Source organism: Crinia signifera, chromosome 11 (assembly GCF_055691185.1).
Source record: "Crinia signifera chromosome 11, ASM5569118v1, whole genome shotgun sequence".
Classification (NCBI taxonomy): Eukaryota; Metazoa; Chordata; class Amphibia; order Anura; family Myobatrachidae; genus Crinia; species Crinia signifera.
This window is the reverse complement of record NC_139227.1, coordinates 121,623,969-121,637,138: the sequence shown is the minus strand read 5'-3', so window position 1 is coordinate 121,637,138 and position 13,170 is coordinate 121,623,969. Positions and strand designations below refer to the sequence as shown.

The 13,170-nt window shown below is 44.6% G+C and overlaps 1 protein-coding gene across 2 annotated transcripts in view; it reads right to left on the bottom strand.

Annotated features, from left to right (window-relative positions):
- ABCC8 (ATP binding cassette subfamily C member 8) overlaps positions 1 to 13,170 on the bottom strand; it is a 113,210-nt gene that overhangs the window by 45,305 nt on the left and 54,735 nt on the right. For both annotated transcript variants that reach the window (XM_083164598.1, XM_083164597.1), the window contains 4 exons: positions 8,253 to 8,293; positions 8,015 to 8,160; positions 5,270 to 5,375; positions 5,065 to 5,175 (listed from right to left, as the gene is read on the bottom strand). In XM_083164598.1, the coding sequence (XP_083020724.1) occupies positions 5,065 to 5,175; positions 5,270 to 5,375; positions 8,015 to 8,160; positions 8,253 to 8,293 (404 nt within the window). The remainder of the gene's footprint in view (positions 1 to 5,064; positions 5,176 to 5,269; positions 5,376 to 8,014; positions 8,161 to 8,252; positions 8,294 to 13,170) is intronic.

Sequence of the window (13,170 nt, the reverse complement as noted above, 5' to 3'; positions counted from 1 at the left end):
ACGCACGTGTGTTTGTTTACCTCGTGCGGCTCCGCCTCCCGAATGCCGCTATTGGCCGCCTTGCGGCCTAGCGGCCAATCAGGAGCCGCTAGGCCACAAGGCGGCCAATAGCGGCATTCGGGAGGCGGAGCCGCACGATGTAAACACTGTGCGTCTCCGTCAGTCCGGTCTGGTTTCGGGGTGTCGGTTTGTTTTTTTGCAAAGACCCTTACCTGGACTACGTCGAGCTGAGACAGGTGAGTATGGTTTCCTTCCACAGCTTCGGCCATGGATTTCGTCGGACCCGGACACCGGACGCCATCGCCGACAGGGACGTCGACTTCAAGAAGGACGTCGACATGAAGAGGAACGCCGACACAGGACCGGAGGACATCAGGACCAGGTCTACCTACGGGAAGAAGATAGGTAAGTATTAGTATGTGTGTAATGGGTGTATTAAAGTTTTATTTTAAATGTGTGTCAGTGTGTTTTGTGCACTATTTTTTTAACTGTGGAACGACAAGTGCCAGCGGGCCCTTTAATGTCCAGCAGGCTGGGACTTGTGGTTCTCCAAGTCCCAGCTTGCTGGGGAGGCTTGCTGGCACTTGTAGTGCCACAGTAAAAAACAATAGTTTATCTCTATTTTTTTACACCATTTATCAGCTCGATGCCCACCGCCCAGGGGCATCGAGGACAGCACCAGGCTTCAGCCTGGTCAGGTAAGTCCTGGAGGGGGGGGACCCCTTCATTGGGGGGGTCCCCACTCCCCCAGGGCCCCTGGCCAGGCTGACTGGTCGGTAGGGAGAATGTTTTGGCCGCGGGACCTTATATTATAAGTGTCCCCCGGCTGTGACATTACCCTGCCGGCTGGTTGTGCCTGGGGCTGGTTCTTAAAATACGGGGGACCCCTACTCATTTTGTCCCCCGTATTTTGGGAACCAGCCCCGGACCTGGAGCCTGGGGCTGGTTGTTAAAAATCGGGGAACCCCTATTTGTCGGGTTCCCTGATTTTTAATTACCGGCCCCGGCTCCTTCAGCCTGGTGCTGGTTATGGCTGTGGGGGGGACCCCACGCCGTTTTTTTTTTTTATTTATTTATTTTTTCTATTTTTTTACACTGTAGCCTGCACGGATCTGACTGATCCGTGCAGGCTAAAACGCAAATAGAACAGGAAAATGGTGTTCTATTTTCCTGTCGTATTTGCGTGGGTGTTTCACACCACTAAGCAGCCGTATTGTCAGTACGGCTGCTTAGTAAATCAGAAACCACCATTCTTTTGAATGGTGATTTCTGTCGTATCCTATCGATGGTGTAGGGCATTCGTATTTGTAACTACAAATACGAATGTTCCATCTTTAGGACTACGAATTGTTGTATTTTTGGGATTGTAAATCCCGAAAATACAAATTCGTAAAAAAAAGGTGTATTTCTTCCTACGAATACACCTTTTTTCTACGAATCCATTTTGGTAAATGTCCCCCTATCTGTGACAACAGAATTACAGCACCTGTGACCATCTGTGAATACAGAATTATGTGTCCTCGTACACCTAGCCAGCCTCAATGGTATGTGATTATTATCTGACACTATCCCAGTACAGAAGCTTACACTAGCTGTGAGCATAGACTAATTGTGAGACTATCCCAGTACAGAAGCTTACTCTAGCTGTGAGCATAGACTAATTCTGAGACTATCCCAGTACAGAAGCGTCTTCTAGCTGTGAGCATAGACTAATTCTAAGACTATCCCAGTACAGAAGCTTACACTAGCTGTGAGCATAGACTACATCTGAGACTATCCCAGTACAGAAGCTTACGCTAGCTGTGAGCATAGACTACATCTGACACTAACTCAGTACAGAAGCTTACTCTAGCTGTGAGCATAGACTATTTCTGAGACTATCCCAGTACAGAAGCTTACTCTAGCTGTGAGCATAGACTACATCTGACACTATCTCAGTACAGAAGCTTACGCTAGCTGTGAGCATAGACTAATTCTGAGACTATCCCAGTACAGAAGCTTACACTAGCTGTGAGCATAGACTACATCTGACACTATCCCAGTACAGAAGCTTACACTAGCTGTGAGCATAGACTAATTCTGACACTATCTTAGTACAGAAGCTTATGCTAGCTGTGAGCATAGACTAATTCTGAGACTGAGTACAGAAGCTTACTCTAGCTGTGAGCATAGACTTCTTCTGAGACTATCCCAGTACAGAAGCTTACGCTAGCTGTGAGCATAGACTACTTCTGAGACTATCCCAGTACAGAAGCTTATGCTAGCTGTGAGCATAGACTAATTCTGAGACTGAGTACAGAAGCTTACTCTAGCTGTGAGCATAGACTAATTCTGAGACTGAGTACAGAAGCTTACGCTAGCTGTGAGCATAGACTACTTCTGAGACCATCCCAGTACAGAAGCTTACGCTAGCTGTGAGCATAGACTACTTCTGACACTATCTCAGTACAGAAGTTTACTCTAGCTGTAAACAAAGACTAATTCTGAGACTATCCCAGTACAGAAGCTTTCTCTAGCTGTGAGCATAGACTAATTGTGAGACTATCCCAGTACAGAAGCTTACACTAGCTGTGAGCATAGACTAATTGTGAGACTATCCCAGTACAGAAGCTTACTCTAGCTGTGAGCATAGACTACATCTGACACTATCCCAGTACAGAAGCTTACGCTAGCTGTGAGCATAGACTACTTCTGACACTATCCCAGTACAGAAGCTTACTCTAGCTGTGAGCATAGACTAATTCTGAGACTATCCCAGTACAGAAGCTTACGCTAGCTGTGAGCATAGACTACTACTGACACTATCCCAGTATAGAAGCTTACGCTAGCTGTGAGCATAGACTACTTCTTACACTATCCCAGTACAGAAGCTTACTCTAGCTGTGAGCATAGACTACTTCTGAGACTATCCCAATACAGAAGCTTACGCTAGCTGTGAGCATAGACTAATTCTGAGACTATCCCAGTACAGAAGCTTACGCTAGCTGTGAGCATAGACTACTTCTGAGACTATCCCAATACAGAAGCTTACGCTAGCTGTGAGCATAGACTAATTCTGAGACTATCCCAGTACAAAAGCTTACGCTAGCTGTGAGCATAGACTAATTCTGAGACTATCCCAGTACAGAAGCTTACACTAGCTGTGAGCATAGACTACATCTGACACTATCCCAGTACAGAAGCTTACTCTAGCTGTGAGCATAGGCTAATTCTGAGACTATCCCAGTACAGAAGCTTACTTTAGCTGTGAGCACAGACTAATTCTGAGACTATCCCAGTACAGAAGCTTACGCTAGCTGTGAGCATAGACTAATTCTGAGACTATCCCAGTACAGAAGCTTATGCTAGCTGTGAGCATAGACTATTTCTGAGACTATCCCAGTACAGAAGCTTAAGCTAGCTGTGAGCATAGACTAATTCTGAGACTATCCCAGTACAGAAGCTTACTTTAGCTGTGAGCACAGACTAATTCTGAGACTATCCCAGTACAGAAGCTTACGCTAGCTGTGAGCATAGACTAATTCTGAGACTATCCCAGTACAGAAGCTTACTCTAGCTGTGACCATAGACTACTGCTGACACTATTCCAGTACAGAAGCTTACACTAGCTGTGAGCATAGACTAATTCTGACACTATCCCAGTACAGAAGCTTACACTAGCTGTGAGCATAGACTAATTCTGACACTATCTCAGTACAGAAGTTTACTCTAGCTGTGAGCATAGACTACTTCTGAGACTATCCCAGTACAGAAGCTTACGCTAGCTGTGAGCACAGACTAATTCTGAGACTATCCCAGTACAGAAGCTTACTATAGCTGTGAGCATAGACTACTTCTGACACTATCTCAGGACAGAAACTTACGCTAGCTGTGAGCATAGACTACATCTGACACTATCTCAGTACAGAAGCTTATGCTAGCTGTGAGCATAGACTACTTCTGACACTATCCCAGTACAGAAGCTTACACAAGCTGTGAGCATAGACTAATTTGGAGACTATCCAAGTACAGAAGCTTACTCTAGCTGTGAGCATATACTAATTCTGACACTATCTCAGTACAGAATCTTATGCTAGCTGTGAGCATAGACTAATTCTGAGACTATCCCAGTACAGAAGCTTATGCTAGCTGTGAGCATAGACTACTTCTGACACTATCTCAGTACAGAATCTTATGCTAGCTGTGAGCATAGACTACATCTGAGACTATCCAAGTACAGAAGCTTACTCTAGCTGTGAGCATAGACTAATTCTAAGACTATCCCAGTACAGAAGCTTACTCTAGTTGTGAGCATAGACTAATTCTGACACTATCTCAGTACAGAAGCTTACTCTAGCTGTGAGCATAGACTAATTCTGACACTATCCCAGTACAGAAGCTTACGCTAGCTGTGAGCATAGACTAATTCTGAGACTATCCCAGTACAGAAGCTTACTCTAGCTGTGAGCATAGACTACATCGGAGACTATCCCAGTACAGAAACTTACGCTAGCTGTGAGCATAGACTACTTCTGACACTATCTCAGTACAGAAGCTTACGCTAGCTGTGAGGATAGACTAATTCTGACACTATCCCAGTACAGAAGCTTACTCTAGCTGTGAGCATAGACTACATCTGACACTATCCCAGTACAGAAGCTTACTCTAGCTGTGAGCATAGACTACTTCTGACACTATCTCAGTACAGAAGTTTACTCTAGCTGTAAACAAAGACTAATTCGGAGACTATCCCAGTACAGAAGCTTTCTCTAGCTGTGAGCACAGACTAATTGTGAGACTATCCCAGTACAGAAGCTTACGCTAGCTGTGAGCATAGACTAATTGTGAGACTATCCCAGTACAGAAGCTTACACTAGCTGTGAGCATAGACTAATTCTGAGACTATCCCAGTACAGAAGCTTAGGCTAGCTGTAAGCATAGACTACTTCTGACACTATCTGAGTACATATGCTTACTGTGAGCCTAGAAAGTTCCTGTGGCTATTAGTAATTTGGGAATTAATATATTACTGGTGGAGGGTTGGTGGGGTTAGTCAGTGACACCAGCAAGGATTCCTGAAATCACCTTGATAGAGAAATCGTCTGCTTCTGTGCTGTTATCGGATCTCCTCTGCGGACAGGTGAAAGTGCTCCAGTCCTCTCTGATGGGTCTCTTACGATTGACCACTTTGAGGGGCTGTGCATAGCGGGGAGACAGTGTGAGTGCACATACAGGGGGCATGCAGCGTGGCAGGTAGTAATGTAAGTCAGCGATATGACACTATACGTACCACAGCCTGGTATTTGTTCTGCGTTCCTCCCTTATGGGACAGCAAACACTTATCCGGCTCATCCCCAATTTCTTCACTTGATAAAAACTCGCTGAGTTTCTGAACGCTGGCAGAGAGGGGGAAACATGAAGGTTATTACATCACTGTAATCACTGTGGGTGCATTATATCAGCGATTGTACATACACTGCGCACTACTGTGTATCAGGCCCATAGATTACAGTGACATCACTAGGGTTATCAGTAACTACGGGAGTACTTTGCAGGAACGGTGCCTGAGTAACCAACAGGCTGATTAGGCTGCAGCCTAGGGAGCGAGGACTGGGGGGGGGGGCGCCTTGCAGGTGACAGGTGAGGAATAAAATGAAGGCCTAATTTATTGCATGCTATCACCCGTCCCGATGTACTGTGGGGGGCAAAGTTCTTAAGGTGACCACCAGATTACTGTGCCAATGTACCTTACTGATAGATCCATTACTTTATGTACATTGTGCTACAGCGCCAGCTGGGCAGCCTGTAGCTTTGTAATTCACACGCACCAAGCATTTGACTGGCGAGTCCTGGGTTGGGCCTAACGACTAGCGCTGGTGTGTAAGGTTCCCGGGAAAATTTCCTGGGATTTCAACCCTGCTATGGAGCAGGGTTGTTCCCAAGTTCAACCGAGGACCAGCAACCCGGGGGGAGTACTCTCTACCGCCAACCCATCTCCTGCCCGCCTACGCCGCCATTGTGCCGCCTGCCCACCTCCTTCCCACAACAGAAAATGCAGGGACTTTTCTGGTGTGAAATGCAGGGACCCACCCGGGAATATGGACCAGGGATCATGCTGGGCCATTCCCGGGTGGGTCCCTGCATTTTCTGGTGTGAAACGGGTATCAGTAACAGATCTCTATGCAGACACAGTGCTTCTGTCAGAAGAGATGGAGAAGGAACTCTAAGGCATTGTAATGGTCGACATACCCTACGTCGACATTGACAAAAAAGTCGACACAATATTATGGTCGACATAGACATAGTTGACATGAGTATGGTCGACATGAGTGTTATATTCCAACTCTATGCCCACTTAGATAGTAAAGTATGAAAAACCACTTAATATATAAGACCTATAATCATTTCACCGGCTCTGGGATCGGCAGTAAAACCTGAATACTAATGACTGTGTGATCATTTCATCTATCTGGGTCTGGGGCCTGTACAACACAAATTCAGCGTTAATATAAATAAATTAGTGGCCATTAGCTGCAGCTACTCAATCAGTGGGGAGGCGTTAAGTGTAAATGGAGAGGCTGGAGATTCGTCTGCCATTGATGCAGATTAAACAGCCACTAACCAAGAGGTTCTCAAACGCGGTCCTCAAGACACCCCAACGGTCCAGGTCTTAAGTATGGTATATCCATGACTCAGCACAGATGGTTAAATCAAATTGACTGAGGTAATTAAGTCACAAGTGGCCAATATACTTAAAACCCTGGACCGTGGGGGTGCCTTGAGAACCTCCTTTGGGGAACCTGTTTATCATACAGAAAGCTAATAAGTACAGCCACAAAAGCCTAAAAAATCTCCATATTCCGACAGAACCTGAGATGTCACCTACAGAATTTATATTAGCTGGGCAGCCGAGTTCAGCAACTGTTCTCTGTTATCAGTTATTTCCCAGTTTGATCTCCGATATCCTGTCACAGTCCTATAATGGTTACATGTATATACTGTATGGGAGTGCTCTTATATATATTAAAATATTTCAGACACAGGGAATTACTAATACTGCTTTTACATCACATTGCCGTGTCAGACCAGGGATCTCGATCCCGGGTCGAACCCTGGGTCGGCACTTTCACATTAAACCCGAGTCTCCAATTATACACACGGTGACCCGGGTTTAACCCTTCTTATATCCCTGGTCGAATTGCCGAGTTGGTCAACCTGGGATATATGGTTTGGTGCTTTTACACCACACTTCAACCAGGCAAGAACCCGTGTCTGAGGTGCGGTGTGAAAGGGGTACAGAGCCACTGTCAGGGGGAAAGGATCTCTGGGTTAACCCTAACTAGGTTTCGTCAGACAATAGGTCGACACAGTATGGTTCGACATGGCATAGGTTAATGGGGTCATTATGTCAAAGGGGTCATTTGGTTAACATGGAAAAAACACAAAAGTTGAAGGTGATAACGCAGCAGCCAATCAGCTCCTAGCTGTCAAGGTACAGGCTGGATTTGAAAAAATGGCAGGAGCTGATAGGTTGGTGTATTTTCACCGTCAACTTTATCACTTCACCATGGCTTAATACCTCTGCCCTATAGTTACCTGAATACAGGAGCGGTGCTATTGATATAATGTCACACATAACTGATCAAATATCTGTATTTAGTAAAAGCCGCAGATGTGATGATAGTTGGTGATATTACGATGATGATTCTCCGCTGAAAGTCATTGCCCTAAGCTCAGACTGATTCAGCAGCAATACCCCCTGCGGGGCATAATGACCTACTAACCAGCAATAAATGTGTCTGACTACATAACCATCACTATCACATCGGATGTACTTTTCTAAAATCCAGCGCAAGAAATAATGTTTTTGCCTTCATTTACCCTGCGATATATGGAGACAGGCGAAGGGATAAACAGTCATTATGAACCTCCACCTCAGAGCGCCTCCTCCATTGGTAAGGCGGCGTAGGTAGAACAGACAAGCATCAGTGCTCTTTGGTACGGATGATGTGGTAGGCGGTACATCGCAGCTTACCTGACCAGGGCCTTCACCGTGGATCTGACCACGCTGGACAGCAGGAATAGCGGTGTCACGAGGATGTGGAAAAGAGACAGCGATGCGAAGGCCACGTCTGGAGAGAAGTCGCTTCGCCTGAGAAGGTGAACGTGGACCACAAACGTCTTTAGGAATGACAAGAGGAAGAGGGGAATCGCCGTCAGTCAGTCAGTGATACTGGCCAGGGATCTCTGTGCTCTGTGGTCATCATACTTACTATTAACACGGCTGCAATGGGGATGGCTGCATTCATAAATACTGTGCGGGAACAAGAGAGGATATTACACAGTATCATCATACACAGAATAGTCAGCAATCAAGTGATACATGAATAACGAGCGCATTCTGCAGTATCAATGCATCCCGTCACCAGAGGGGGGCGCTACTTTGAACGTCCATTAATGCTGAAATACTGATTGGTGCATTCTATATGACAGGTTGCTTAACGAGATCACTCAGCACAAAGGCACAGTCGCGCCATAAGCCACTTCCGTTTCACCGGCCACTATATTGTTAACACAACACAACCGCAACCCTGACTCCGTGACTGGACGCACATACACAGTGCCACATGGAAGATGCACAAAATCGCTTCACCGCATCTGATATAGGCAGTGTGCAGGACCCAGAATCAGGCACAAAGTGTGCGCTGCCAGACTGGCTGCTGTGCTGAGCTGTAATGGGAAAGTATACACATAAAATAATTCCACAGCGCCCCCTGGGGACACGCCTCTGTTACTACTACTAATTACAGCTAATCTTTAACTAAACCGTGTTATTGCCAAAGGCAACTGCGACACTCTGAACTGAATCATCTAAATGAGAACATGTGCTGTATGTGGTCGTTTCCTAGGAAACATTGCAGCCTATATCCGGGACATTAATGTCACTGGTGCATTTGCAAAAGTGTCTGGAGTACCAGATCCATCGGGGTACTAAGATGGAAGTACCAATCAGATTCTATTATCTCTATTATCTTCTGGAAGGTGCTAAATAAATAAAATGTAGAATTTGATTGGTTTCTATGGGCAACCAATCAAATCACCCAGCTTTAATAGAACCCCCATCATCTGTCCAGCAACACAAAGTCATACATGAAATACAGTTGACCTGGCCATAATGTCTAACATAAGGAGCACTCTGCATGTGTCCACACTCTCATTCATTTAACAGGTATATGGCATTAGCATCCTGCGTTATGCTTTACAACTGGGAACAAAACAGTAATAAAAAATGGCTGGGTAATAACGGACAGACACAGAGGTCAGAGGGCCCTGCTCGTCCACTTACAGCCTATAAATGCATGTGTCATACATGTCAGCAATTCCATAGTTCATCCTTATAAGACATTAATGTAAGATATATTACTGTCCGTGTTCCTATACGTCATGACCTAGGGGTAGAGTCACAATGCGTCAGCTCTGACCGACGGATCCACGGCGGCAACCAGCCTTGTTTACCATTTATTTCTGTGGCAGCTTTATGTCCCTAGGTCATAGCCTGACTTTGAAATACTAAATCTAGCCCCTAGTTGCCATCACATTACATAACACTTTATAAAACAGAGAAGTTGTGGTGTTGCCCATAGCAACCAGTGACATTCTAGCTATCAGTTCTCTATTGCATTTTAAAATATGACATTATCTGGGCCTCCATTTGGAACTTTGTGCTTGTTTTATTTTGTGTATTTTATACTTTATGTTTTTATTTTGTGCTTGTTTTATGGAATACATTTGTTGTATTATCTGCGTAAACTGTGGGGATCCCTGTCATTGAATTATTGGGGATTATAAAAGAAGATTGTTCTGTTTGCATTTTGGTTCTCATCATTTTGAAGATACAACCTATTTAATGATACCTTTACATGCTTTCAACCCATTCCCCAGGGGCACTTATAAGTGAGGAGGGAGCCCGTGTGCTAGTCCCGAATGGGGCCCCTCCTTTTCGGCTGTGCATTAGACTCTTGCATTCAGACCTAATCGCACGACTGCTAATTTTCGGGCCCCTGAGATAAGGTTTACGCCACCCCGTTCTAGTTCACTCTTTCTGACGAAGGGGGAGATTCTCTAAGGTAAAAATGCGGTAAAAACCCTGTTATCTGGGTTTTTACCGCATATCGGGATGCTCTAAGCATCCCCCGCTGGGTTACCGCGGCGGGGGGCATCGCAAGAAAAATCTGGCGATGCCCCATAGAAGCCAATGGGCTTCTAACGCCCCGCACGGACCCCGCCGCCCCGCATCGCCCCCTCACCTGTGTCCTGGCAGCACAGAGCTGTTCCACCCGGACCTTTGACCTCCTCCCTGCACTGATCCTCTTCCGGGTACAGGGAGGAGGAGAGCCCGGCGCAGCAGCAGCAGCGCCTGGTGTGGGAGGGAGGGGGAGCCACCGGGACCTGCTGGGACCCGGCGACTCTCACCGCAAAGGACAGCTGTTAACGCAAGAGCTTTCCTTTGCTATAATTATCGCATATGTTAGAACATATGCGATAATTATAATTGCGATGGGCGGCGAAGGGGGGCGGAGAGTTTTAGAAAATCTCCCCCCAAATCCTTCTTAGATGGACAAAACCATGTTCACTTGCAGGGGGGCAGATGTAAAATGTGCAGAGAGACCCACGGGAAGAGCCTGTTGGTTCCCACACCAGATTCACCCCCCATTCCTCCACTTTCCCCTTCTTTCTTCCTCCCCGTCTCTTTCCTTCATAATATATTATTGGGATAATTTTTCTGTTAAACATGTACACACCAAGTTCATGCTTAAAAAGGTTATTGAGAAATATATTAAAATGTAATGCTATCATTACTGTTACATTTTTGTTTTATACGTGATTATACTAATTTTTCTAATATAATGGACGAGATTGTATAAGTCTGAATGTTCTAAACATAAAAACAAAAATGTGCTCATTATTGTAACCTTTATTTGTATTTTAATTCTAATAAAAATGTAACATGCAAAAAAAAATGTGCAGAGAGAATTAGATTTGGGTGAGTTATTTTGTTTCTGTACAGGGTAAATACTGGCTGCTTTATTTTTACACTGCGATATAGATCTCACTTTGAAGTAAAACCCCAACCAAATCTAATTCTCTCTGCACAAGTTACATCTGCCCCACCTGCAGTGCACATGGTTTTGTCCATCTAAGAAGGAATTTGTCAGAAAGAGTGAATCAAAATAACCCCCTGGGTGTAATATATGAGCTTGGTGTGGAAATGTAGGAATCCCTTATAGATACCTTCAAACCACCCTTTATGTGAGTATGGTACGACCCTCTGTCTATCATCTTAAACTGACACAGAATTAGTTTTCCTCTACTTCTGTGGAATTAGATTTTTATGACATTACACTTTTTGGTTTTCTTCTTCCTTCTTATATAACTGCTCCCTGAGGAAAAGAACCTCAGGAGAAACAACAGGAAGAATATTATTATAAGTATATATATATATATATATATATATATATATATATATTTATTATATATATATATATTTATTATATATATATATATATATATATATATATATACCGCTGGGTAGCTCTTTGGAATTTCGCCCCATTTTGCTTGTATTGGGAACAATTGGGTACCATTTGCGCTGCTATTTTCCCGCCGGAGCCTAGTGTGGAAGTCTAGGTACACACACGCCATTTTGTGATAGTATGGCCGCCATTTTGGTTCACAGAGTTGCGCAAATAAAGTTTCCATACCCGAGTATGTGTGACAATGTGGACCAGAAGAGTAGACATACTATCACACATAAATTCATAATAACACACTTACACGAAATGATATATAGTTAAAAGGTTTAGAACGCCACACATAGCTTAGTTAGCCCTGCACACACCTGATTGTATCGTGTTTAGTACCGTTCCGCTCAGCTCATCATGCAAAGTATTCCGGTCATTGCGAATATTTCGCAATGTACACTGTCCGATAGTTATGGACATAATCCATATCCCAGAGACAGTTTCTGTTGTAAGTAGTTAACAAAGGAAACTAGCTCAAACCGGTTCTTATCCTTGCTGACGCCGAAACCACCAAACAAAGGACTCTTAAAGTTCACTCCCCTGCACCTGGTCAGACCAGGTACAACGTCTAACCCCCAATCACAGTGGACCGGACATATGATCTCTGGCCAATGAGAATGGCCTTTGACCTCCCCCTTCTGACCCTATAAGATAGGCGACCCAGAGCAGCCAGGGTCTCTTCGGCACAACTACCTTCCCTGGACCTTCCTACCGGACTATCGCTCATTCCTGAACGATAGTGAGCTCTGACCGGACTGCGCTTCGCATACTAGATGACCACGGTAAACGGTTGCATTTTCACGGTATTTATTCTTAAAGTATTGTTGGCTGGTTGTGTCTTGTATTATTGTATCCTTTCCCCTTAGCAGAGATTGTTAGTATTCATTGTTAGTATATTGTATCACTTGTTATACCTGTTTATTCTTATTTCTGTAACCCCCTTTTGTCCATTAGGGACTTTAATACAACCTTTTATATGGAGTTCTAACCTCCTTACTTCTATTCAGTGGTCGTGTCTGGTTATTCGCATAATAGCGATAAGGTACATTGCGGACTCTGTCCTTTAAAGTATATTCGCAGAATTAGAGACAAAGTCCTGCGAAGGGATCTCTTATCAAGGTATTGGTTCTTAAGTGTATAACATACAATTAAAAGGTACGCTACGCTGAGCTACGTTTTGTTCGCACGTAGCTAGGTATAAAGGGTAAGCAGGTTACGGACACATTACGTAACCTGCGCTTTCCACTTATTGTCTCCCTGGTCATATAATATCGGTATTAACAATTGAGGACTCGTCCGTCCGCTCCACAGTCCAGAACTCAGTACCAGGCGTGCGAATCGACCTATACCAGCAAAAGGGTGGAAGTATTTATTTGTTTCCATTGCTGGATAGGCCGATTCCACGGCGGTGCGGGGTTCGGGAAGTGCTAGCGCTGAACCCGGAGTACAATAAGTGAAAGCCACATGTTTTAAAGCATATCATACCTAAGTGTTTAGTAAACTGTACTTCTGCCTGCCACAAGTAGTTTAACGGGGTATAGTGTCTTGGGCTGCTTGTTTATTATAGTATATGTACCACGTGCGATAAGGTTCGCACACGTGGAATCTG